Below are 26,811 nucleotides of genomic sequence, written 5' to 3'. Positions count from 1 at the left end.
ACGGAGGCGGGAGAGGCTCCCACCACCTCCACTGTGTTCGCCAGCTGTGAGCCTGGCTTCTGGCTGAGCAGTGCTCCCCCTGTGGGACCGCACTGACCACCAGGGGGCAGCTCCTGCATTGAGCATCTTCCCCCTGATGGTTAGTGCTCGTCATTGCTACCAGTCATTCCTGGTCATTACCCCTTTAGGGTCAATTTGCATATTACCCTTATATAGGATAGCATAACTATGCAATTTATCACTTTAGGACATTTTTGAAAATGGTAAGGGGTGCTATTAATAATTGGGTAAAAAGAGATATAAAATAAAACTACCCTAGTGAAGCCAGAATATATAGTCATCTCCATAAGATTAATAAAGTTCCTTCCTATTCTAACATCCTTTGCATTTTTAATGTAATCTTAATTTTTGGTAATTTTGCCCTCGCCAGTTTGGCTCAGAGGATAGAGCATTGGCCTGCGGACCAAAGGATCCTGGGTTCAATTCCAGTCAAGGGCATGTACTTTGGTTGCAGGCTCCTCCGTGGCGTGGGCCCTGGTCAGGGCTCATGCAGGAGGCAACCAATCAATGCATTTTTCTCATGCTAATGTTTCCCTCTCTCTTCCACTCTCACTAAAAATCAATGGAAAAATATCCTCTGGTGAGAATTAACATAAGTAAACAAACAAACATATATATTCTTTTGCCCTGAATGAAAATATTTTTGCCAAAAGCTATTATTTTCTTGTACTGTAATCCAACTATAGTGCTTACTGAATGGGAGCAAACTTACCTAGAGTCCAGAATAAACTGGATATGGATAGAAAAATAATTGTCCTCTCACTGCATATAACTAAAAAGAGATACAAAGCAAATGTTGTAGAAGAAGGAAGTTTTCACATGGGGAGATGATACCAGACCACTGTTTGTAAAGTCTACAGCACCTTCTTCCTGAGCTGAAATCAGAATATACTTTGGCTGTTTGGTTAATGATCTTTAGTCAAATTCCCAAAAGAGAGATGCTGTCATTTTCCCTTTTGTCCTCCTAAATAGTGCAGTGATGATGCATATCTCATAGTCTCTGCACATTTTTAAAAGGCCCAAAGTGATATTCTGAGGCGAATATTACTTATCTTCTTTACGGAACCTTTGGTAAACCTGTACTTTGGGCCATGTCTGACTGGGTGATTATTTTACCTTGGGGGACTGCACCAAAATGCAGCTCTTTTCCTGATCTATAATATATTCCCAGATCTTAGTACCATGGTCAGATTTGGCTACCTACACCCCCATATTGCATTTACCTTGTCCCACTGGTACTTCTTGAGGGTTTATTATTTTTATTATCATTATTATTATTCCCTTTTAAGTTTCTAATACATGGGAAAGATATGCCAAAGAGATGGTGAACATAACCAAATGGGATTCACTGGAAAAAAAATTAGGTAGAGATGGGAGATTCAGGTTAAAATCTGAGCTCTTAAAAATTAATCTGAGCTCTTTAGTTTCAAATGTCATTTGTGGGGAAAAAGAACGCACACACACATAATTAGGTCCAAGCACCAACCAAAAACATATAGATGACATACTCTAGTATAAATAGACATAAATTTCAAAGCAAAGTTTGTTTTTCCATCAAATGAACTTTTATTTCTGAATTATCTTTTATTTGAAAAAAACATACTGCTAGCACATTAACTCTTCCAAATTTAAAATTGTTTTCATAGTAATTTATGAACTCTCACATGTTAGGGAAAACATTTGTTTTAAAGGAAGAAAATCCTTTTTATTTTCAGCCTCCATTTTTAAATGATTTATACAATATTTTATCTTAAATTTACATGCCACCCTCAACCTGACAGTTTTTAAGAAGAGAGAATTGTCATTTCATAAATTTAAGATGGAATATACTCTACCTCTAAGTATATTAATAAGTCAAACATACAGAGAATTTATCTCTACCTTCTAAAGTTATGCATTTTTCTCACCCTGTCTTCTTGGGAGGCACTCATGTCTATAAAATGTTTATTTATTTATTACATTTTTTCTTACTTTTTTTCTTTTATTTTTCCCCATCACCATTTATCACCCTTACACCCTTTTCCACCTCCACCCATTCCTCTGTGCCCCCACTCAACCCCGCAATCACCACACTGTTGTCTGTGACCTCTTTTTTTTTTTTTTTTTTAAATATATTTTATTGATTTTTTACAGAGAAAAAGGGAGAGGGATAGGGAGAGTTAGAAACATCAATGAGAGAGAAACATCGATCAGCTGCCTCCTGCACAACCCCTACTGGGGATGTGCCCGCAACCAAGGTACATGCCCTTGACTGGAATCGAACCTGGGACCCTTCAGTCCACAGGCCGACGCTCTATCCACTGAGCCAAACCAGCTAGGGCTATGACCTCTTTCTTTTTTGCCCAGTCCCTCCACCCTGCCCACCACCACCACCACCAGAGCTGTCTGCTCTCTATATTTAAGTGATCATCCTTCTTACTCCATATTCTTTGTCCTCAACTCATTATTTTTAATGCTGCTTTGTTTATTCTTTTTTTAAAGTTTATCTTTATTGTTGAAAGTGTTACAGTTGTCCCCTTTGTTTCCATTGACAACCCCCCCTCCCCACACCATTCCCCCAGGTCTTCACCACACTATTGTCTGTGTCCGTGGGTTATGCATATAAGTTATTTGGTTAATCTCTTACCCTCATCCTCTCCCATCCCTCCATCCTCCCACCCTCCCACCCCCCTGCCTAACTTTCCCTCTGAATTCCTCAATCTGTTTTGTTTACTCTTAGGCCAGTTTCATATTTTCCCCCAAAGCATTTATTGCCTATTTGTCACTGGAAAACTACATATAATCTACCAATCATTTGTTTGTATTAAAGTAGAATAAAAAATTTGAGGAAATTAAAAAGTTTTAACATGTAGTATTTCTTTGTGATGCATATGTACTAAAGGAAGAATGAATTTCCGTTTATATTTAAATTAACAAAAAGAAAATTAAAACACCTAAAATTCCACTATCTGAAGATAATTGTTTTTAAACTCTTCCAAAAGATCTTACCTTGTGGTTCTATGTGTTATTTCATACACTGAGAAATATTTCTTTTGAGTTTTTTCTTTTTTTGCACAGCTTTTCTTCTTAATGGAAGATACCTGTCCCTAAAGGGGGGTTCTTTTTTAAAAATATATTTGTTAATTGACTTCAGAGAAGAAGGGAGAACGAGAGATAGAAACATCAATAATGAGAGCGAATCATTGCTCCGCTGCCTCCTGCATGGCCCACACGGTGCCCTGACTAGAATTGAACTGTAAACTCCTGGTTATAGGTCAACACTCAATCACTGAGCCACGCCATCCAGGTGAAAAGGGGTTCTTTTTAAAACATTTGATTCCCAAGCTCCTTTGTTGAAAAGAAATTTATCTCTAATGAAGTAGATTTGAGTGCAAATGACACTCTTCCTCAACCCTACTCTTTTCTCCATTCTTCTAGAAATTTTGAATATTAGATATTATTGTAATCATAATAAACAGATTCATAAAGTATATAAGGTACTCTCACAAGGAATATAAACATTCATATCAACCCTTTGTGTCTTTCTGCATATGTTTAAATCTCATTATCCTTCTCAAACATGTAAAAATGCTGTTGCCAAACAGACTGCACTTCTCAAAACAATTGTCATGTGAGACTTTAAAAGTGCCCCATAGCTGGTGAAGAAGCCCTATTGGAGTCTTAAAACTGCTCCTCAGGTGTCCTGTTCACATCGTATCCTTCTCTGCTTTCAAATACTTGATTAAAATTTTTTAACTTACTTTTTCAGACAAAATAAAGTAACTTTGAATTAACAAGGTCTAGGACCATATTAGCAAATTTTCAATTAAATTTCTTTAATTAATTCACATTTGGAATAATTTGAAAACACGGTAGTATTCCCTTTGAGAGGCCTCACTTTCTGTACTATTTTAATATTCTAACATGTGTATTATTTTCTGTATTTTATTTTTTAAATGTCCACAGACAGTCTGGGCACTGGAATTTTTTATTTTGTTTTCTTATTTAAATAAAATAAAAGTTTTAAAGAAAAGGTCTAGTCTGTAATTGCTATTTCTTGCCTCCCATACAGCAAAGCTTATGCTGCACTGTGATGACTACTCCAAAGGTAGAACACTGGCATGCTTCCCGATGGCAAACAAAAAATTATGTGAACTGAGCAATTCTAGGGCATTTCAACACAATCTAAGTTTAATAATTGGTAACGTGTCAAGTTAGGGTAGACAACACATTTTTAAAGCAGCAAAAATAAAAATAGTTGATATTTCTCAAGTGCTTACTAAGTGCTGTAAGCACTTTACAAATATTAATGCACAATCTCTAAAATTCTTTTTTTCTATTAGGCAAGTAATTTTTAAAAGTTTTTTATCAGGTAGAGGAGTGTGTGTGTGTGTGTGTGTGTGTGTGTGTGTGTGTGTGTGTGTGTGTGTTTTACAGATGAAGAACTGAATTTCAGGAAACTACCTAACAGACTATACAACTAATAAATGACAGGGTTGGGGATTCAACCGCAGTTCTGTCTGTTTCAAAACGATCATCTTTTTGCTCACTCCACCACGTTGTCTGTAGTGCTTTATACAAGAGAAGCAATGCAATACAACACTGGACTGCAAGATTTTAAAGATAATGGAAACTTTGGAGTTTTTCAAATTTTATTTCCCTCCATTTAGGGACATATATCATACAAAATATGCATATAACTTTTACATTAGTGACTAAGCCAGCCGTGGGCAAACTACGGCCCGCGGGCCGGATCCGGCCCGTTTGAAATGAATAAAACTAAAAAAAAAAAAAAGACTGTACCCTTTTATGTAATGATGTTTACTTTGAATTTATATTAGTTCACACAAACACTCCATCCATGCTTTTGTTCCGGCCCTCCGGTCCAGTTTAAGAACCCATTGTGGCCCTCGAGTCAAAAAGTTCTCCCACCCCTGGACTAAGCCCATTATTTTAATCACATTTTCCTTCAAGTTAATGCTATTTGTCATTGATTCCATAAATAAGTAAAAAATACTTTTTATCCCTAGCCAGTTTGCTTCAGTAGATAGAGCATCAGCCCACGGACTGAAGGCTCCCAGATTCGATTTCAGTCTAAACCATGTATCTTGGTTGCATGCTCGATCCTCCGGGGCGTGGGCAGGAGGCAACCAATCGATGTTCCTCTCACTTCAGTGTTTCTCTTCTCTGTCTCTCCCTCTCCCTTCCACTGTCTCTAAAAATCAATGGAAAAATATCCTTTGGTGAAGATTAAAAAAAAAAAAAACTTTTTATAAGATGTAAGCAAATTCTCTTAAATCAAATGTGTCTTTGAATGGGTGTCTGACTAGCCTGGGTTTTCTATGTTAAAGACTCATCCTGTGTAATTGTGGCATCAAAAGCAGCTGCTGCTTCTCTGCCCAAGACCAACCATGGGGTCTCCAAAGTACCAGAGTCATTAAAAAGAACATCCCCAACCAGAACCTCTCTTTTGAGTAATTTCATCAGGCTTATCTTTGGAGATGGGAGTGATTATCAGCTTACTGTTTATCCCATTAAATTTTAAGATTCTCTTCTTAAAGTTTTATGCCTCTCCTTCTGTTTTCTAAGCTATTATATCCTCTAATTTTATTTTTTTATTCTTAATTTTTACAAATGAGTTCACAATATTGGCCATGGGGTTCTAAGTTATACAATTCCACTCTGTATGATGATTTACTTTTACTTCATAAAAGAGCTCTTAGTTTTCAAATATAATAAGGCTTACATTATGACATCTCAGAACTATTACAAGTAGAAGCGTGGTGGTAGGTTTTATAGTTTCATAGTCCTTGCCCTATATTCTTTTCGTATGTTATGAAGTAGCTTCACAGCCATTTCACTTGCTTTCAGCTCCTTTAATGGAGGTACAGAAAAAATGAAAAAACACACCCAATATGCATAGAAAATGTCAAGATCGATGACTCTTTTATCCTCATCTTGGCAATCTCACAGAATTAACCTTGATCCCTTAAGCATTTGTGATACTTTGTGAAAGCCTGTCACCTGGCTGGGTAGAAATCCCCAAACCCCACCTATAGCTAACTCTTCCAGATTCACCTGCAAAGTAGATGGCATCATTGGTTGAGAATCGTGTAGTCAGGACGCAATGGGGAAGATTTGCCATGGTGTTTTGCAACTTGACACTGAGATAAGGAACAAACAGGAAAGATGGCAGTCCTAGTGTACCCAAGCATTCACTCATAACAAACACTATTGAGCCCTTTTGTGGTAAACACTAGGTAGGGAGTCAGAAATATAAAGCAGAGGAAGGCTTAGTACCTACCTTCAAGTGGTCACAGTGAATTGGGAAAGCACTCAAGGAAAGGGTGACTTGTGTGTGTTAGAGCCACACAGGAGAAAGCAAGGAGAGGAGTCCTGCCTTTTGCCCTGGGGAGAGTCAGGGAGGGTAACCAAGCCAACTCTCAAGGATTACAAGGGGTTCTCCAGGCAAACAAAGGAGGAGAAACGCTTCAAGCAGAGAGGGTTAAGGGGGCATGGTGCATTTTGGAAATTGCAAGTAGTTCAGTGACAAATTAATGGTGAAGTGAGGGTGTCCTGTGTGGTGAGCCTAAAAGGGAGAGGAGTCAGGGGAATCATAGAAAAATGTTAAACCAGATTGTAGCACGATCAGATTCATAATGTAGAAAGACCCCTTCTGGTTTTCTAAAGATAATAAACTGAAAGACAGTGAACCTGAAGGCAGGAAGACCGGTTTGGAACAGCTGTAGGAATCCATGCAATGAACAATGTGGGCTCGCATTGTGGCAGTGGGAATGAGAGGGAAAGGGGTGATGTTTCAGTGGCCAAAGTGAGGGATTCCAAGTGCCAGAGATTTGAGTGAGTGTGATGTCAGCCTTACCTTCAGTGAATTAACAGTTGGGACAACATGTAAGCTATCAACCTTGTTATGCAAAACTACATTCACAGTAAGGCTATTTCCTCCTATAAGTACTTCTTGTGAGAAATACAGAGGGTTTTTTGTTTTTGTTTTTCTGGGGAAATTTCCAACTGGAAGAATTTTAGTCCCAGTCCTTTTTGATGTGGATAATTAGAAAAGGAAAGAACTTGAGATTCAGAAATACTTAAATGTGGTTGGAAAAGCAGATGGCAGAAAAAGAAAAATTTTTGCAGTGAAATTTGAAGATGAGGGAAAGGAAATGCAGGCCCCAGAACTGTAGTCTGGCAACTCCTGTGAGGGGGAGGAAAGCCTGAGATGTGTGGGGCCAGCTGACAACATCTGCTTTGGCACAAATGATGCTGGGCAGCAGCATTGAGACTGCACAGTGTCATTATGGATATTGGTGATCATATTTGAGAAGTGTCAGCGGAGAATAAGTTTCCCCAAATCTTTTTCCATTGCAGGCATCCAAATTACTCATCATTTCTGTGACCTTGATGGGACCTAGGTGGCAGAGGTGCACATGTCTAAGCTATAAAGGGGAAGCCATGTGCCTGAATGCAGAGCCAAGCACAGAAAGGAAAAACCCACACACATCCTTGTTGTATGCATATCATTTGCAACAAAATTAATTTACCAGCAACATGTGAGACTATAGGGAAGGGAGATTCAGAAGTTTCTAGTAAACAAGGGAGGTTAACCTGGAATAGTAGTACCCATTATTACTAATTTAAAGTGTTTAAAGGGGATTTTCTATTTTCTTTCTTTAGTGTGCTGGTTTTTAAATTTTGTTTTAAATTAAAATAATTTATGAGGGATTTCATTAATTCACTTATGAACTTGAATTCTTAAGTTTTTATTCTCCCTATCAGGTCATAAATTTGAAAATTGCAAATTACACGAACTCTAGCTTAAGAATGCAAATTTACATGGAAAACCAGAAGAGCGAAAGATTTATTCTGCCCAGAAAGACTATGGGAGAGGGCTGCAAGGGTAAATGACATTGTAATTGGGCCTCAAGAATGAGGATTTCATTAAAGAGGCAATAGTAGAAATGCCTGGCAGAAGCATGAAGTAACATGTTCAGGACTAGCAAGTAGCAGTTCAAGGTGGTGAAGGCTTAAATTAGCTGATATGTCAGAGGATGGGGTGAGAGCCAAAGATAGAAACATTTGTTTGGGTTGTTCTGTTCAGCTTCAGTAAACTCAGTTGGACAATCCACCTTAATGTGTACCAGAGAATAGATTTAAAACATTAGGAATGAGTGAGGCCTTGTAAAATTGGAGTTGTTCTTTTTCTTCTCAAAGATGGTAGTAATTGGTGAATTTTTTAGAGTTGGTGGCACTATCCTGAAGGGTTCCATTATTCCTATGAAAATTAGTAGTTCTTGTGGTAAGGAAATGTTTTAGGAATTGCTGATAATAGGTATGTCAACAACTTCCAATTACATAATGCCCCTAGAAAGATCCAAATCTTTTTCATGTGTTTCTTTCAAACTCCAGAAATAGTACTGGCAAATGTTCAGAGAAAGCAGAAATTTGCCAGAACATGCGCCTTGAAACCCCAGCTCACCTCTTTATGAAAACAATCTTAGACAAATCTCTTACATGTCATTCAGACTATATTTCTTGACTTTGGTGTCCATATGGTTCATGTTAGAAATTATATGCATGTAAAAAAAAAACCACAACTTTTTTCCTGTCTGTAACTACTCAAGTGCTATAATTTGACCTGGGTCATGATTTCTATATTCACCATTCTTATAGTTAAAACTTTTACTTCCAGATCTTTGTTAATACTTCCACAAAGGATTAAGAAACATCACAACATATGAATTGAAATACTTCATTTTTTTAAAAAAAAACATAAATTCATGAATGACATTGAAATTAAAAAGCAGTGCTATTTATAGGCCCTAAATTCTTTCTCCTCTTCTTTAAAATTAAATCCAGACATCATTCCTGCTAGAACTTTAACAAAGTTAAACAAAACAAGTGACATGTTCTTAAAACCATGGAAAATACCATTGTTGTTTTAATCAAATCAGGTATAACAACTTAGGTCTGGCCAGAGTTGGATGACATCTATATATATAAAAGCCCAGTGACTGAAAGACGGGAATGACCAGAAAGACTAGAATGACTGGTCGCTATGACATGCACTGAGCAGGCAGGCAGGCAGGCAGGCAGGCGAGCGGTTAGAAGCAGGCGGTCCCAGATTGCGAGAGCGATGTCTGACTGCCTGCAGGGATCAGGCCTAAACCAGCAGTTGGACATCCCTCGAGGGGTCCCAGATTGCGAGAGGGTGCAGGCTGGGCTGAGGGACCCCCTCCCATCCCGTGCACGAATTTCATGCACCGGGCCTCTAGTATTTTAATGATGGAATATAGTATCTTTTGCTAACTAGTTATTAGTTTAGAGTTCTACCCAAGCTAATGTTGATTATGTTTCAAATTCAGAGCTTGCTCATGCATCCAAGTTTAATGCTTCCCTTTTCCCCTGACTACTAACTTAGCGAAGGGGAGTGAGTTAGTAACCATCAAATCTTTCCACAGCTTATTGGGAGAGCTTATTAGTGGAAAATAAGTGAGGAGCTTTGGTTTACATCCATTGGCCTGCCTGGAGCCCACTGGGAAAGTCTGGAAACAACACTTGATGTGACCAAGGAGCTGGATGGAGCCAGTTTGATTGTGCAGCTCTAGGACACCCTGCAGATGTGCTCTCAGTTGTAGTTGTGGTTGCCCATACACGTCGTCTTATGTGGTACTGGAATAGATTCTATATGGGGCACCTGAAGGTCCTTCTCATACCTGACAACCAGCTAATACTATTTTTAGATGGGTCCCAGACAGCCTGTAATTTCCATGACTATTAAATATTTAGAATGAGTTGGCAAGTTCAAACCAGGTTTCATGACTACTCCTGGAATTGTCAGGGATAGATGCCAAGTAAAGTTACTTTTTGTCAGGTGGATGAAGTGTTTTGCTTTGTTTTTAGCATTTATATGATATATTTATGATTATTAAAGGATATATTAGATCAATCAATTTTAGTCTATATATTAACCTAACAAGCAAAATTCATTTTTATTAAGCAATTCTCCACCTCTTAAGAAACACAGTTAAATTTCAAACTGTTTCTGTTGTCTCCAAAAACTGGAATGTATTTAGAACTTTTTTAAAAAAAGTTAATTAGTAAAGCATGCCTTTCAGGGCACCTATTTCTATTGATAGGTATAGATATTTTCATTTTGGTTGTTTTATTTTCACTCCAGAGCACCGAGGTAATACAACACTGTTGAATCTACCACTGACACTTCCCTTGTCTCACTTCAGTGATCTTCAGAGGCTACTCCACCTCTAAGAAACCGTACAGATCTTCCCCTTGATTTCACAAAGGAAGAAATTAACACTCAGAGAAATTAGCTTACTTGTCCTCTCCAAAGTCTGCATAGATCTTCATTACATTTAATAGAGAGAACATAATAGTAATCCCCTGGCTCCGTGCCTTTCCTACCTCACTTCCAGTAAAACATGGAAATAAGTGGGTGACCAATCAGAACAATTTGAAATGTATTTTAGATGTTAGATACAAAAGTACCCACTTCCTTTTAAGAGATTTGCATAAGATGACATCAACGAATATTATTACTTTTATGTTAAGTATTTCAAAAGGCCAAAGAGCATATTCTACCAGAATGCTTGATTCTGTTATTTTATGCCAAAAATGTCTGAACCTTATGTGGTCTTATTAAGCATATGGAAATATTGTGTCAGACTACTCTTACTGAAATAAAATGGTTTCAAAATGTGAATATGTACTCTTTTAATGATCATCAAACTCATTCTAAGCATGCATTTTAATTTATATCTACATGTGCTTTTTTAAAAAAAAAAAAAAAAGAAGAAAAGAAATTTAACTCTGAGTTATTGTTTTCCTCAACTTACCAAGGAATAAGAACTTTATAATTAATTAAATGACAAATTGATGGTTCCATTTTAAAAATTCAAAGAAAAAATAGTATGATTAAAAATGAAGACTTTATTCTCAAAAATTTGTCTGTGGTTTTGTACTTTAGCATTGCCATCTGTGTTTTGGCAAGTCACTTTATTTAAAAGTCATTTTAAATAAAAAGGAATCTAAACACAGACTAACTTCATTAGAAATCAGGATAGCGCTCCCTTCCTGAGTACAATGACCAAAGTGGCCCCGAGAGGCTTCCTGGGAGCTGGTGATGCTCTGTTTCTTTGGGTGCTGGTGTGTTTAAGACTAAATGGCACATTTATGTGAATGTTTCTGTATATAATATTTCAATTCAAAGTGAAAAAATTAAGGTGCTAAATAGAGTCTATGAAACTTGTCCTGTACAACTTACAACCATGTGACCGGTAGTATTGTGTACTATTTATTATTTTATTCCAAATTTAAAAGAATATACTGAAAATTTGATAGATTGCTTTTTTTTTCTTTTTTTTGTTGCCTAAATCCTTCCTATACTCTACTAGGAATTTAGATGTCAAATTGCTAAGTATTTTACCAATTCAAGGAAAATATATGTAATCTATTATATTTGTCATTAAGGTAAAAACAGAGTAGGACTTTACCTTCTGAGTTTCAGAAAAGTGGCATCTTTTCTTAAAGTACATTCTAAACATGGTTTTATAGACTCTTAATAACGTGTAAAGAACTTTCAAGTTAAGCATTCTTCATATTTATTTGTCTAGTTGATAATAGATGGTGCATTATATTTTCCTGTGACTTAGAAACAAGAAAGAATGTTTACTTTTCAAATCCTCCTTGACAGGTTGCCTCTGCCAGAGCAGACATTCATGGGCTACTGGACCGTGGGCCAGTCAAGAGATGGAATGCAGAAACTGTTGTGTCCTGCAGAAACTCATCATATAGACATAAAGGTTGATATTACTTCCTCACTAAAATATTGAATGTTACAGATTTTTATATATCTTCACTGGAGAAAATTCATATAAGCTCAGAAATGACTTGTTCTGATGTTATTTTAGAGTAGCTTGAGATTCTGCATGAACTCTTAAGTCAGTTTGGCCTCTGAGAGACTCCATGTAGAGAATTGCTAATGGTCAGTAGAATTCTTAAGAGCTAACCTTTATATCTTGTGTGTTATTCTAGGACAGTTACTCCAATATATTTGTAAAAAGGCAAAAGAAAAGAATATCAATCACTAGTTGCAATGGAAACCCCTCTATTGCGAAATCTAATTCCCTACAAAGTTCCTTGGTATTTCAAGCAATAAGAGATTTATTGTAGGGAATTAGATGCTTATGAAATTTTTAGAAAGAACAAAAGGACTTAGTTTCAAGATCAGTGTTTCTGCTTCTGCTACTACCCCTGTTGCTGAGCGCTACACAACAAAGCAGATCGGCAAACTTTTTCTCTAAAGTATCAGGTAGTAAATATTTTAGGCTTTGTGGCTATACAGATTCTGTCACAACTACTCAACTCTGCCATGGTAGCACAAAAGCGCCTTAGACAGTACTTTAACAAATGAGTGTGTCTATGTTCCAATAAAATTTTATTTACAAAAGCAGGCAGTGAATCAGGGTTGACCAGGGTGGTTTGTTGATCAATGCTTGCAGGAGAGCATAGAATCTGATGGTTCATTTTCGTCAGAGACTCCTTGTAGACTACAGCTGCAGGAAGACGTCCACTACCTCTTCTGCCTTCCAAATCTCATGCAAGTGCATTTAATTGGTAGAACTAAATCTCATCCAGAACCCTTGCTGCAAGGGACTATGAGAAATCTGGTTTCTAGTCTTCTTGCTCCTGAGATACAGAGACTATTCTGAAAGAGTGAGGGAGCATGCATGCCACAGTAGTCAATATCTAACCCAAACACTTTTTTTATTAGTTAAGGACTGATTGTATACAAATCATTGAAATTTTAGTTATATCTATGTAATTTCCAGGATACCATATCTGAGTACCCAGTACTAATAGCAGTAACATTATTAAATTTGTTCCTCTGCTTATGTCACTATTGAATAATATTTTAGCATGTGTGAAATACTCTACCTTTTTTTAATTATCAGTGAGTTGTTTTTAATTTCAGTTGTTACTGTTTTTTATATTTTATTTCAAAGACCCAGGGTTAGCCATTACATTCTGTATAGTGATGTAATAATCATCTTTGCAGTGGAACTATATCAGGCTCTGATTCATTCATTTGCAAATTATTCTCCTGGTTTGGACAGTTCTGAGTCCCAGTACTTGGCATTCAAAGTTGCTCTTGGCTTAGAAAGAAATGAAATAATGAGAAATACTATGGGGTTTTACATCTGGTATATTTTATGAGTAAAAAAGAAAATAAAGTGAGAAATTAAATAACAGCACATGTGGAAGCATTTATAAATGCAATCTTATGGTATTGTTATAAATACCATGGCAGTCAATAACATAAGAAGAGAGATATCAAGATATTGATTATTTGAATGTAAAGTCTGTATTTTGGAAGAACTACAGCTTTTCTACATTTTGGTAACTACCCAAATTTCTTAACTCAGGTAAACTACTTTATTATAGGGTCCAGCACTTATAAACATACAGGAGTATCCAATAGAAAGACATGAAGGAAGATTTCAAACCTTCACTGAAGAATGTGCCTCCTGGAAGTTGCCATTGGATGAAATTAACATAATCTGTGACATCGCTACATCACATGGTATGTCAGTTTTTTCTTTTGATTTTTCCTTCCTGCACTGATTTTTTTTAAAGGAAATCAAGAAGTCCATAGACTCCTTAACCGTCATCCATAGGTTGGATAGCAATTATATATAATTTAGAACTAATTTCCTATACCAACCTAACAAAATACTATTGTGGAATCCCTTAAGCACTGCTAAGTTTGTCTGCATATGTCTGTTTCTCATTACAACTGTAGCACAAAGTTAAACACACCCAGGCTTGGACTAAAAATAGAAGGGAAAAATAAAAAGGAGAAACATTGGACTCTTTGGCTGGGATTCCAGTTTTGTGATTGCATGAACCATGAAAGCAGGACTGGAATGATTTGCAGTCATTAAACTTCTCATTGTGAAGAATGACAAATAAAGGATGTGAAATTTTGGCATCTACATTTCTGGACTGTTGCCATTACCTACTGACTCATGCAGTGTGCCCTGGTACCTTTTGGTAGAAGTTTCTCAATTAATGGCAGTTACTAAAGTAATATAAACAAAAGCGAAGGCAGGGGGAAGGGAGAGAGTCTTTAACTTGACTAAGATGGAGATTGTTTAGGCAAAAATTCAGTAGCAAGTCTTATTCATATAAGTTCTATAGATACTGATTATTCCTAAAAGCAGTTATATTGAATAAAAATGTGCTTTAAAAATGTACAGAGTTTTTTTGGTAACAGATTGGTGCTCTTATTAAAATAGTAGAGGCCCAGTGCATGAAAATTCATGCACTTGTTGGGGGGGGTGGTGTCTTTCAGCCTGGCCTGTGCCCTCTTGCAGTCTTGTACCCCTCAGGGGATCTACTACTCTGGGGGGAGTGGGCCTAAGGTGGCATTCAGACATCCCTCTGGCAGCCTGGGAGCCCTCGGGGGATGTCCGACTAATGGCTTAGGCCCGCTCCGGGAGCAGGCCTAAGCCATTAGTCGGACATCCTTAGTGCTGCTGCACAGATGGGAAAGGCTCCTGCCACTGCTGCTGCACAGGCCAGCCATGAGGTGGCTTCTGACCGGGCGGCACTCCCTCTGTGTAAGCGCACTGACTACCAGGGGGCAACTCCTGCATTGAGCATCTGCCCCCTGGTGGACAGTGCGCGTCATAGTGACTGGTCATTCCCAGTCATTCTGCCGTTAGGGTCAATTTGCATATTACCCTTTTATTATATAGGATTTTACACTCACTAGTAGAGAGTAAATAGGGATTTTATGGATATAGTTTGAAATTTGGCCCTTGTCTCATATTTAGGACTTGTACATAAGTATACTGTGATCATGTGCCCCATTGCCCATCACTAATCAGTGCAGCACTTTTTTCTTTAACCCTTGTCACAGTGTCACAGTTCTCCATACAGCATTCCAGGCAGCTGCTGCCAATTAGTCAGAATTGGCCCTTAAAAGATGAACTCCGCCCTAGCTGGTTTGGCTCAGTGGATATAGTGTCCACCTGTGGACTGAGGGGTCCCAGGTTCGATTCTGGCCAGGGGCACATGCCCGGGTTGCGGGCTTGATCCCGGGAGTTGGGGGGGGAGGGCATGTAGGAGGCAGCCGATCAATGATTCTCTCTCTTCATTGATGTTTCTATCTATCTCTCCCTCTCCCTTCCTCTCTGAGATCAATAAAAATCCTATATAATAAAAGAGAAATATGCAAATTAACCATCCCTCTGCTATGCTCAAGCCATGCCCACCAGCCACGCCCACCAGCCAATCAGGAGTGAGTATGCAAATTAACCCAACTAAGATGGCGGTGGCCGCAGAGCCGGAGCAAGCAGGAGGCTTGGGTTGCCCCCGGCAATGGAGGAAACCAAGCTTCCCACCTGCCCTGGCCTGCCCTGGGCTATGATCAAGGCTACAAAGTTTCAATTATAGAAGATAAATAAATCCCAGAAAAAAAAGAAAAAAAGGAGAGGCTGGGAGCTTGGGTCGCCGGGGGGCATGGCCAGCCTGAAAACGGCCATCAGCCCCTCACCCAGACTGGTCAGGCACCCCAGCAGGACTCCCCCACCCTGAAGGGGCTGTTGGCAGCATGAAAACGACCCTCAGCCCCTCACCCACGCTGGCCACACCCCCATGGGGTGAGGGTCCCCACTAGGGGGCTTGGCCAGCCTGCAAATAGCCATCAGCCCCTCACCCAGGCTGGCCAGGGACCCCAATGCAGACCCCCACTCTGAAGGGGGTGTGGCCAGCCTGAAAACAGCCCTCAGCCCCTCATCCAGGCTGGCCACACTCCCCTGGGGTGAGCGTCCCCACGGGGGGGCTTGACCAGCCTGCAAATAGCCATCCGCCCCTCACCCAGGCTGGCCAGGCACCCCAGTGGGGACCCCCAGGCTGAAGGGGGTGTGGCCGGCCTGAAAACGGCCCTCAGCCCCTCACCCAGGCTGGCCAGGCACCCCAGCACGACCCCCACCCTGATCCAGGACACCTTTCAGGGCAAACCAGCTGGCCCCCACCCGTGCACCAGGCCTCTATCCTATATAATAAAAGGGTAATATGCAAATTGACCCTAACAGCTGAACGACTGGTAATGACTGGTCACTATGACACACACTGACCACCAGGGGGCAGACGCTCAATGCAGGAGCTTCCCCCTGGTGATCAGTGCGCTCCCACAGGGGGAGCCCTGTTCAGCCACAAGCTAGGCTGAGGCTTCCAGCACAGCGGTGGTGGTGGGAGCCTCTCCCGCCTCTTCAGCAGCACTAAGGATGTCCAACTGCGGCTTAGGCCTTCTCTCTGCTGGCAAGATGACATCCCTCGAGGGCTTCCGGCTGCCAGAGGGATGTCTGACTTCCAGCTTAGTCCTGATCCCCCGGGGAGTGGGCCTAAGCCAGCAGGTGGACATCCCCCAAGGTGTCCCAGACTGTGAGAGGGCACAGGCTGGGCTGAAGGAACCCCCGAGTGCACAAATTTTTGTGCACAAATTTTTGTGCACTGGGACTCTAGTATATTTATAAAAAAAAAATGAACTCCTTTGCTGTCCCTCATATAATTTAACCCTTTATTTGAGTATTGTCTACATTTGAAAACTAGGGTGTTTTTTTTTGTTTGTTTCTTTGGTTTTTTTACCTATTTTGTATTTGTAAGAGAAAATAGCATTTTATTGGGTTAGAATTATATATATGCCAAAGACCAAACAGTATTTAATGCTTGCAATATCAGAGAACAATTAATAATTTTAAGTATATCTGTGCTAATGTTTTGACTATATTCCCTGGTATCCTATATTATGTGCAAAGGTACTCAATAAATGTTGAATTGAACTGATTTGTACACAGGCTTCTAAATAATGTCTTCTTCTACAGCTTCTGTTGACTTGTGTTTCTTATCAATGTTAGGTGTTTATTTAAATTTCCTATATCTTTAAATGCTCTTTATTTGTATATGTCTATGATGTGTGCCCACACATACACGCATACACACACACACACACACACACACACACACACACGTATACATATGTCCCAAATTTTCTGGTATAGTACCAAATATAAATGTTATATCTTGTGTCTTAATTTTGAGTTCAGAAAATATGACCACTGTCAAATAGATACCTAGATGAAGAATGAGGCTGATAGCATTTATTATACAAAAGCAACTTATTCCCTTGCAACTTATTCCTGGAGATTATACAAAACATATTCTATTGTCTGACTATTCAAAGGGAGGTGCTCAAACCAGCAACATTGGCATCTCCTGGGAGCTTGTTGGAAAGGCTGAATCTGAAACCCACCCCAGACCTTCTGAATCAGGAGCTACACTTTTATTAGATCCTTAGTGATTCATATGCACTTGAAAGTTGAAGAAGCCCTGATAGAGGATTCAGAAAATGGACCTAGTCAAGTACTCAGATTGAAAATACAGTGATTTTTTATTTTATTTTATTTTTTATTGAGTTATAATTGACATATAACATTATATTAGTTTCAGGTGTACAACATAATGATTTGATACTTGTATTGTGAAATGGTTGCCATAATAAGTCTAGTTAACATTCGTCACCATACATAGTTAACACAGTTTTTTTGTGTGAAGAGAAGGGAGGGAGATTTTATAATAAGTATTCAAATGATAAGCAGTAGTTTGAAAAATTAGATCCATAAAGCTAAGAATAAAAAATGGGATTATTTATAGCAAGAAAAGCTTAAGGATCTAGTAACTATCTAGGAAATGCAAGATTAACAGATAGAGGTTGACCAGCTTTTTTTGTCCACCTGAAAAACAATAAAACAAGAGAAAACAGACCTTATTGAAGCACAAAGCACTTTTCATTCATACAGGGAAGAATTTCCTGCATTGAGAAGTGTTAAATATTTAATGGTGTTATTGTGAGATATTATGGAATTCTCTTGGGAACAAATACTTCCTCAAATAGTTAGCTGTGGCCCAATCTACTTCCAGAGCAGGAACTAAATTGCTTCTCATGGTCTTTCAGCCTAATCAATCCATCTGTTGAGTTTCAACTGTGTTTAGTCTCATGATTCAGTTTTCACTGGTTGTCTTGATCAGTCAGAAAATTTGTTACAGATTAAAAAATTAACTCCTTTTTGTCATTTCAGAAAATGAGGAATATACTCTGTATGTAGTGACTTGCAATCCTGTTTCCTTATACTTCATGAGTATGGCTGGGAAAATTGGCTACTTTGTGGACTTTTTTGACATCTTCCCACGAACCGCCAGTGGAGTTTGGCACCCATTTGTGACAGTGGCACCCCTGGGAAACCCCCTCAATGGTCAAGTGGTCCTCCATGAGCAGCAGGTAATGCATCCAGGTTACTCACATGGTACTCACATGCCAAGGGTAACTTATGTGGAGTAAAAGGCAAGAATGATTTACAGCCTATAACTGAAAATAAGTATTTTTATAAAGATTAAGAAAAGGGGCTGGACAAAGGATCCAAAGTTGTATTTTGTCATTACCACAAAGACAGGTTAATGGTCTTCCTCTCTTCAGAGACTTCAGCATGACTTGTAAGTCTGGAAACATGAAAGTTAGGGTTTCTTAACCTCAGCACCCTTGACATTTAAGGCAAGATAATTCTTTGTTGTGAACCTTGCATTCTCTTTGGGGAGATAAACAACAAATAAAAAAATATGCCAATTTCAGATAGTGTGTTTCACAGGCAGTGTGTTTTAATTAGTGAGAATTCTAAAGGTCTAAGTTCATCTGTACTGTATCAGTAGAATGGAGTGTAAAAGAAACTAGATAATAGTTTAAGGAATGATGGGGATGGGTAGGAGGCGTTGGGAGGGTAACCAATATTAAGAGATGACATTTTCTCTGAAACCTGAATGAATCCTTTATGCAGAGGATGCCATGTAATTGCTTTAGTCCATTTGGGCTGCTATAACAGAGAAACCATAGAAACTTATTAGCCATCTCTTTCTTGCATGAAGAAGGAGTGATAAATCTCTTTGGTGTTTCATATTTACTTATTCATTGAATGTATTGGGGGTGACATTGGTTAATAAAAACATGCAGATTTCAAGTGTACTACTCTATAACACATCATCTGCATACTACATCTCGTGCTCACCACTCACCCAAAGTTAAGTCTCTTTCCACTGTCATTTATCCGCCATTTGACTTCTTCCATCTCCCTCACCAGTCTTTCCCTCTAGTGATCACCATGCTATTGTCTATTTCTGGTTTTTTTGTTTGTTTATTTGTGGGGTTGTGTGGTTTTTTTTTGTTTGTTTGTTTGTTTTGCTTAATCTTAGCCTTTACCTTTTCCACCAAGCCCCTCAACCCCCCACCCTTCTGACAGCTGTCAGCCTGTTTCTATTTTAGTTGTTAGTTTATTTTGTTCATTAGATTCCACATACAAGTGAAATCATATATTTGTCTTTCTCTGACTGGTTATTTCACTTATTGTAATACTCTGCAGCTCCATTTATTGCTGTTACAAAAGGTAAGATTTTGCCCTAGCTGGTTTGGCTCAGTGGATAGAGCGTCAGCCTGCAGACTGAAGGGTCCCAGGTTTGATTCCAGTCAAGGGCACATGCCTGGGTTGCGGGCTTGATCCCCATTAGGGGACATGCAAGAGGCAGCCAATCAATGATTCTCTCTCATCATTGTTGTTTCTCTCTCTCTTTCCTTCTCCCTTCGCTCTGAAATCAATAAAGATATATTTTTTAAAAAAGGTAAGATTTCCTTCTTTTTATATGACTAAGTATTTATTCCATTGTGTAAATGTATCACAGCTTTTTATCCACTCATCTACATATGGATACTTGGGCTGCTTCCAAATTTTGGCTATTGTAAATAACACCTCAATGAACATAGGAGTGCATATATTGTTTTAAATTAGTGTTTCTAGTTTCTTCTGATACATTCCCAGAAGTGGAATTACTGGGTCATAATGCAATTCCGTTTTTAATGTTTTGAGGAAACTCCATAGTGCTTCCCTTAATGGCTGTACCAATCTGCATTCCCACCCACTGTGCACAAGGGTTCCCTTTTCCATATTCTTGCTTACACTTGTTTGCTAATTTATTGATGATAGCCATTCTGACAGGTGTGAGGTGATATATCATTGTGGTTTTAATTTTTATTTCTCCGATGATTAGTGACATCAAGCAACTTTTCATATGTCTGTTGGCTATCTGTATGTCCTCTGTGGACAAGTGTCTATTCAGGTCCTTTACCCATATTTTAATTTAATTGTTAGTTTTCTTTGTGTCGACTTGTATAAGTTCTTTGTAAATTTTGGAAATTAACCCTTTATCAGATGTATCATTGATAAATATGTTCTTCCATTCACTGGGTTGTCTTTTAATTTTACTGATGGTTTCCTTTGCTGTGAAAAGCTTTTTAGTTTGATGTAGTCCCATTTGTTTATTTAATTTTTGTTTCCCTTGCCTAAGGAGATAGATCAGAAAAAATATTGCTATGAGAGATGTCTGAGATTTTACGGCCTATGTTTTCATCTAGAATTTTTATGATTTCACAACTTAAATTTAAGTCTTTAATTCATTTTGAGCTCCCTTGCAGGTAACTAACTGTCTTTCTCTTGCTGTTCTTAAGATTCTCTCTTTATCTTTAACCTTTGCTATTTTAAATAAGATGTTCCTTGGTGTGGGCCTCTTTTGGTGCATCTTGTTTGGTACTCTCTGTGCTTCCTGAATTTGTCTTTTGTTTTCCTTCATCGGATTAAGGAAGTTTTCAGCCATTATTTCTCCAAATAGGTTCTCCATCCCTTGTACTCTCTCTCTCTTCTCCTTCTGGTAGTCCTCTGTTGCAGATGTTGTTACAGTTAATATTGTTTCAGAGGTTCCTTAAACTTTCCTCATTTAAATTTTTTATTGTTGTTGCTGCTGCTCTGCTTTGGTGTTTCCATTCTCTTGCCCTCTAAATCACTGATTCGATCTTCTGCTTCATCTAACCTGCTGCTTATTCCTTCTAGTGTAGTCTTCATTTCACATGTAGTATTCTTAATTTCTGACTGGTTCCTTTTTACAATTTCTGTGTCCTTTTTAATGCTTACTATCTCTTTGCTTAGGTTCTCACTGAGATCATCCATTCTTCCTCCAAGTTCTTAAGCATCCTTATAACCATTGTTTTAAATTCTGCACCTAGTGTCTTGATTGTTCCCATTTCATTTAATTATTTTTCTGGGGATTGCACTTGTTCTTTCATTTGGGGCATATTTCTTTGTCTCCCCATTTTCCCTCTATTTATTCGGTAGATCTGCTATGACTCCCAAATTTGTTATGACAGCTTTATGATGTAGGTGTTCTGTGGGGCTCAGTGGCACAATTTTCCAGATCACATGAGTTCAGTAATGTCTCCTTTGTGGGCTATGTCTGCTGTCCTGTTGTAGTTGAGTCTTGAATGCTGTTGGCCCATTTGTGGGTGAAGTTAAGCCTCTGGATGGCTGGCTGGCTATAAGGATGGATATCAGTCACTGTGTTTGAGTCTCTGTGGAGGGGCTGCCCCTATGGCAGAGTTATTCCCAGCAGGATCTGTTGCCTGTCAGAATCCCCCTTTCTGTGTGCCACTTGTGTGGCTAGTTGTGGAAAGCTCTGGTGTGGTCTGAAGCCCACCACTGGTTGTGTTGGTTCTGGGTCCACTTGAGCGGGTTTTCAATGCAGATTGATGTCAGATGTTATCTATAACTGGCTTTGGGCTACCTGTCTGGCGCTACCACTCTATTCACTGTTTGTGGCTGTGTCTGCTGTGCCTGGGTGTGTGTGGGAAGGGTCAACTTCCTCCAGCCATGAGCTGAGGGAAGATAATAAAAGGTCCAAGGCACCCTGAAGTCCAGCTCGCCTGTCAGCTGCTCCACCATCCCTGAGGTTGCCTGGTCTTCCTACAGAGCTTTCCAGAGAAAGACTGTAGAATGTTCCCAGGCTGGCCACAACCCACAAATCCTTCCACAAGGCACGAGCTTGATAGGGTGGGGTGACCAGTGTTGGGAGGTTGGGAGGATGGGGCTAGAGGGGACAAGCATGGTCAGGCATTTATTTTGCGGGGGAGGGGTTGTTCTCTACTCCAGAGCCATACCACCCAGTCTCTGCCAGAGTCTCCAACCCTAGCTCCTTCAGGGGAAGTGTACTGCAGGTTTAGGTTGGATGAAGCCTGCTGTCCCCTCTGCAGGAGCAGTCTCAGCAGGGCAGGGCCACTAGGAATTGGGAGGACAGATCAAGTCTCCCATTGTGGGTGTTGCCTACTGGGCCTGTACGATGGGGGCAAGCACATTCCCTACTCCCACACCACAGTGCCCATCCAAGCATTCAATAAGACTGGTCCCCATTTCAAAGCCTCATAGTTCAATGACTGAGAGCCTTCCAAGAGCTTTTCTAGAAAAAGAGCACACCAAAGGTCTTTCTGCAGGACTTGAGGTTGGCAGAGTGGTGTCACTAGTACTTGGAGGTCTGGGCAGGGTAATGTTCTGGGGCCTAACTTTGAGTGGAAGGGGAAGGTGTTAGAGGGTTTCAAGTAGAGGGATGGCGTGCTCTGACATTTTTAGAAGATTTCTCTGACTCCTTTATGGTGAATAGTCTATAGGTTCTATGGCAGAATGGAGGAGACTAGTTAAGAGATTTTTGCCATAATTCAGAAAAGAGATAAGGGCTGTTTGGAGGAGTATGGAGGTTGTAAGTAATGATGGATTCTGGATATCTTTTGAAGGTAAGACCAACAGGATTTCCTAATAAATCAGATGTATTGGATGAGAAAGAGTAGAATTAAGGACAACTTCAAGTTTTAGGGCCTGAGCAAATGAAAGGATAGAGTCGCCATCAACTGAGACAAGGAAGGGATCAGTTTTGGAAAGAAGATTAAGTGTTTGATTAAATTTTAGATGTCTGTTAGGGATCCACGTAGATTAATCTGGAGTTCAATGGAGAGGTCAAAACAGGAACTATAAGTTTGATAGTCATTGGCATATAAAGCATTGGAATGAAAAAGGTCATCAGGGGTGAATGTGGGTAGAGAAAAGAAGTTTGAGCACTAAGCCCTGCAGCAACAAAACATTAAGAAATCAGCCCTGACTGGTTTGGCTCAGTGGATAGAGCATCGGCCTGCGGACTGAAGAAATCAAGGATATGAGGAGGAATCCACCAACAGGATTGAAAATGAGTAGCCAGTGAAGTAAGTGAATAAACCAGGAAGTGTGGTACCCTCGATGGGAAGTGATGAGTGTCTCAAGGAAAGGGATCAATTGTTAAATGCCAACAATGTGTGAAATAAAAGATTGCATACACTATCCCATCTTATTCTTCTAGCTGCCCAGTGAGGTAGCAGTTAGTATTATATACGTGTAAGGACACTAAGGCTTGGGGAATTTGAACACCTTGCTCAACTACGTGGGACCTGAGATTCAAACCACATTGGATGGACTCCAGCAGAGTCAAACTTTACCTACTCTCTCACTTCAGATACTTGGGGAAAGAATAATCTGAGAGATTTTAGAGTATTCATAATAGGAAAATAATAAAGAAATGCAGTGCTGTTGCTTACGAGTATTTCAGGTCACTATGAAAGTAAAGTGTTACCAAGAAATAGTACTTTTGGATTGTGTCTAATTAAGAGGAAAATATTGCATAAAAAACATGTCAGTCATTAACTGAGTAAATAAGTAAACTTTAACTTTAGGCCTTGCCTTAATTTATGATAATTCTGAGTTAATAAATTTTTTCTGGTTTTAAAATTTTTCTTTTCATTTTTTCCTAGAAGCAGAGTTATGAATATCCAGATAAAATTATGTTTCTAGCATATTGGAATAAGGATATTACTTTTTAGATTTCCAACAGAGCATCAATGCCATTGAATTGAATTCTATAGCCAGAAGAATCTGTCTTTATGATTGGTGATTTTTAATTCTGTAAGCCAATTAAATTTGGACAGGAATCTAACTATGAATTACTTATTCAAACAGTCCTGCCAAATTTTCAGCTGTCAACTTTACATACACCAATTCTTTAAAGGTTTTTTAACTTCTCACCAAGTATTTTATTTTCTCAAAAGATTCAATTATTTGGTAACATTGCTGGTTAATACTCTATTCACTTACAACAACTTTCATCAAGAAAAAAAATTTGTTTTTCCCCACTGAATAAGAGAATATATTTGCCAATACATCTGATAAAGGCTTAGCATCCAAAATTTATAAGGATCTTACAAAACTCAGCACCAAAAAACCAAACAATCTAATTAAGAAATGGGCAAGCCCTCACTGGTTTGGCTCAGTGGATAGAACATCAGCCTCAGACTGAAGGGCCCCAGGTTCAATTCCGGTCAAGGGCATGTACCTTGGTTGTGGGCACATCCCCAACAGGGGATGTGCAGGAGGCAGCTGATTGATGTTTATCTCTCATCAATGTTTCTAACTTTCTATCCCTTTCCCTTCCTCTCTGTAAAAAATCAATAAAATATATTTTTTTAAAAAAAGAAATGGGCAAAAGCATCAGTAGATGAGTGGATTTAAAAAGCTGTGGTATAATTTACCACAGTGGAATACTATTCAGCTGTAAAAAAGAAAGATCTCTTACCCTTTGACACAGCATGGAGGGACCTGGAGAGTATTATGCTAAGTGAAATTAGCCAGTCCAAGAAAGACAAGTATCACATGATCTCACTTATATGTGGAATCTAATGAACAAAATAAACTAATGAATGAAATAGATCCAGAGACATGGAAGCATGGAACAGACTGACAAATCTCAGAGGGAAGGGGGGAGATGAGAGCAGGAAGAGATTAACCAAAGAATTTATATCTGCATATGTATAACCCATGGACACAGATAATAGTGTAGTGAGGGCCTGGGGGCAGGAGCCAAGAGGAGAGGGTCAATGGGAGGCGGGGGGATATCTGTAGTACTTTCAACAATAAAGACAAATGTTTTAAAAAAGAAATGAGCAAAGGACTCTTCTCCAAAGAGGACACACAGATGGCCAATAGATACATGAAAAATGCTAATCTTCAGAGAGATACATGTTAAAATCACAACAACAAAATATCACCTCATACCTGTCAGAGTGACTATCATCAATAAATCAACAAACAAGTGTTGGAGTGAATGTGGAGAAAAAGGAACCCTTGTGCACTCTTGGTGGGAATGCAGATTGGTGTAGAAAGCAGTGTGGCGTTACTTCAAAAAAAATTGCAAATGGAATCGCCTTGTGACCCAGCAATTCCACTTCTGGGAATATATCTGAAGAAACCCAAAACACTAATTCTAAAGAATATATGCATCTCTGTGTTCATTGCAGCATCATTTACAATAGCCAAGATTTGATAATAGCCCAGGTGCCCATCAGTAGATGAGTGGATAAAACAGCTGTGGTACATTTACACAATAGAATGAATATTCCCCGGCTGTATCTCTACAAAGTGGAAACAGACTCATGGATACAGAGAACAGACTGACAGCTGTCATAGGGTAGGGAGTTGGGGCTGGGTGAGATGGGTAAAGGGATTAAGCAAAGAAAAAAAAAGATTCATGAACAAGGACAACAGTATGGTGATTGCCAGAAGGAAGCTGGTGGAGGGTGAGAGAAAGTAAAAGAGCATAAAAGGGGGATAAATGGCGATGGAAGGAGACTTGTCTTTGGTGAAAAGTATGCTTAACTTCCATAGCCAGGACATGGCCTTTTGCCATTCTAGCATGTTATCTGACTTACCCTTTTGACTATGGTGTTAACCGTTATCCAGAAAGCTACCACAGTACCCTGAGCAGTCATTGCTCAGCTTATCTGAAAACTTCCATTCTACCTATCATCTGAACTGCCTCCTCTTTTTCCAAAGAGAATATCTTAGCTGTCTATTTTATATTATGGCCCTGTTAGGATGTAAGACCTCTTTAATTCCAAATAAACAGCATGCAGCTGTAAAGTTAACAAATGGTAAATAGTTCTGATGGAATAAAAAAAATGAGTGCACTGCCTTTAATTCCTTCTTCATCCTGCTATAAATGAAAACAGAGCTAAAATAGTATAGAGAAGTGCTTCCATTAATTCATCTATCCTTTGTCTTTTAAAAATAAATCTTTGCTCTGCGTGCATTTCCCTGGTTAGCTTAAGAAGTTGTTCAAAAGGCCTTGCTAAAATAAAATCTTAAGTAAGGAAAGGGAAACTTCTCCATGCCTAAAAATAAAGTGCCCCACCCCCTCCCCATGAGATTACTTATTACATCTGTACAAAGTTTAGAATTTCAGACTTTGGGACATTGAGGTCATCCAGAGGTTACTTTTCTCCCAGTCAAATACAAACATAATAAAATTGTTCATTTGCTTCTCCTCCCTGCCCCCTTAAAGGAGCGCCAAAGCCACAGTTACATGTACTTGTGTGTGACGCAAAATTCTATTTTTAAACTCAGACAGAATATATCATTAGTCATTTACAGAAGGAAACCATTAACTTCTAAAAGGATGGAACAACAGAACTTCTTCACATTGCCAATTGCTTCTAAAAACTAATTCTAAATACAGCAGTGGCTGGAAATACATGTTTTCTGTCACTTAGAAAGATACAGTTTTTCAGTTCACTTGGACCAGGTTATGAGTATATAAGTATTAGACCCTAAAAAGGAAGAAAAATGCAAAACTGTAGTAACTTATTTTTCTGCTTAATCATATCTGTTTAATCATCTGCTTATTCTTCTGTGTAATCATATTTTGGAATCAGACATTATTTTTAGGACTTTTTTGGTTTTT

The 26,811-nt window shown here is 38.9% G+C and overlaps 1 protein-coding gene across 1 annotated transcript in view; it reads left to right on the top strand.

The window, feature by feature from the left end:
• The window catches only part of VWA8 (von Willebrand factor A domain containing 8), a 403,894-nt gene that overhangs the window by 229,106 nt on the left and 147,977 nt on the right, over positions 1-26,811 (top strand). The window contains exons 27-29 of the mRNA XM_036297783.1: positions 11,762-11,870; positions 13,513-13,651; positions 18,213-18,412. Of these exons, the coding sequence (XP_036153676.1) occupies positions 11,762-11,870; positions 13,513-13,651; positions 18,213-18,412 (448 nt within the window). The remainder of the gene's footprint in view (positions 1-11,761; positions 11,871-13,512; positions 13,652-18,212; positions 18,413-26,811) is intronic.

Source organism: Myotis myotis, unplaced genomic scaffold (genome assembly GCF_014108235.1).
Source record: "Myotis myotis isolate mMyoMyo1 unplaced genomic scaffold, mMyoMyo1.p scaffold_m19_p_3, whole genome shotgun sequence".
Classification (NCBI taxonomy): Eukaryota; Metazoa; Chordata; class Mammalia; order Chiroptera; family Vespertilionidae; genus Myotis; species Myotis myotis.
This window is presented reverse-complemented; position numbering and strand designations above follow the sequence as displayed.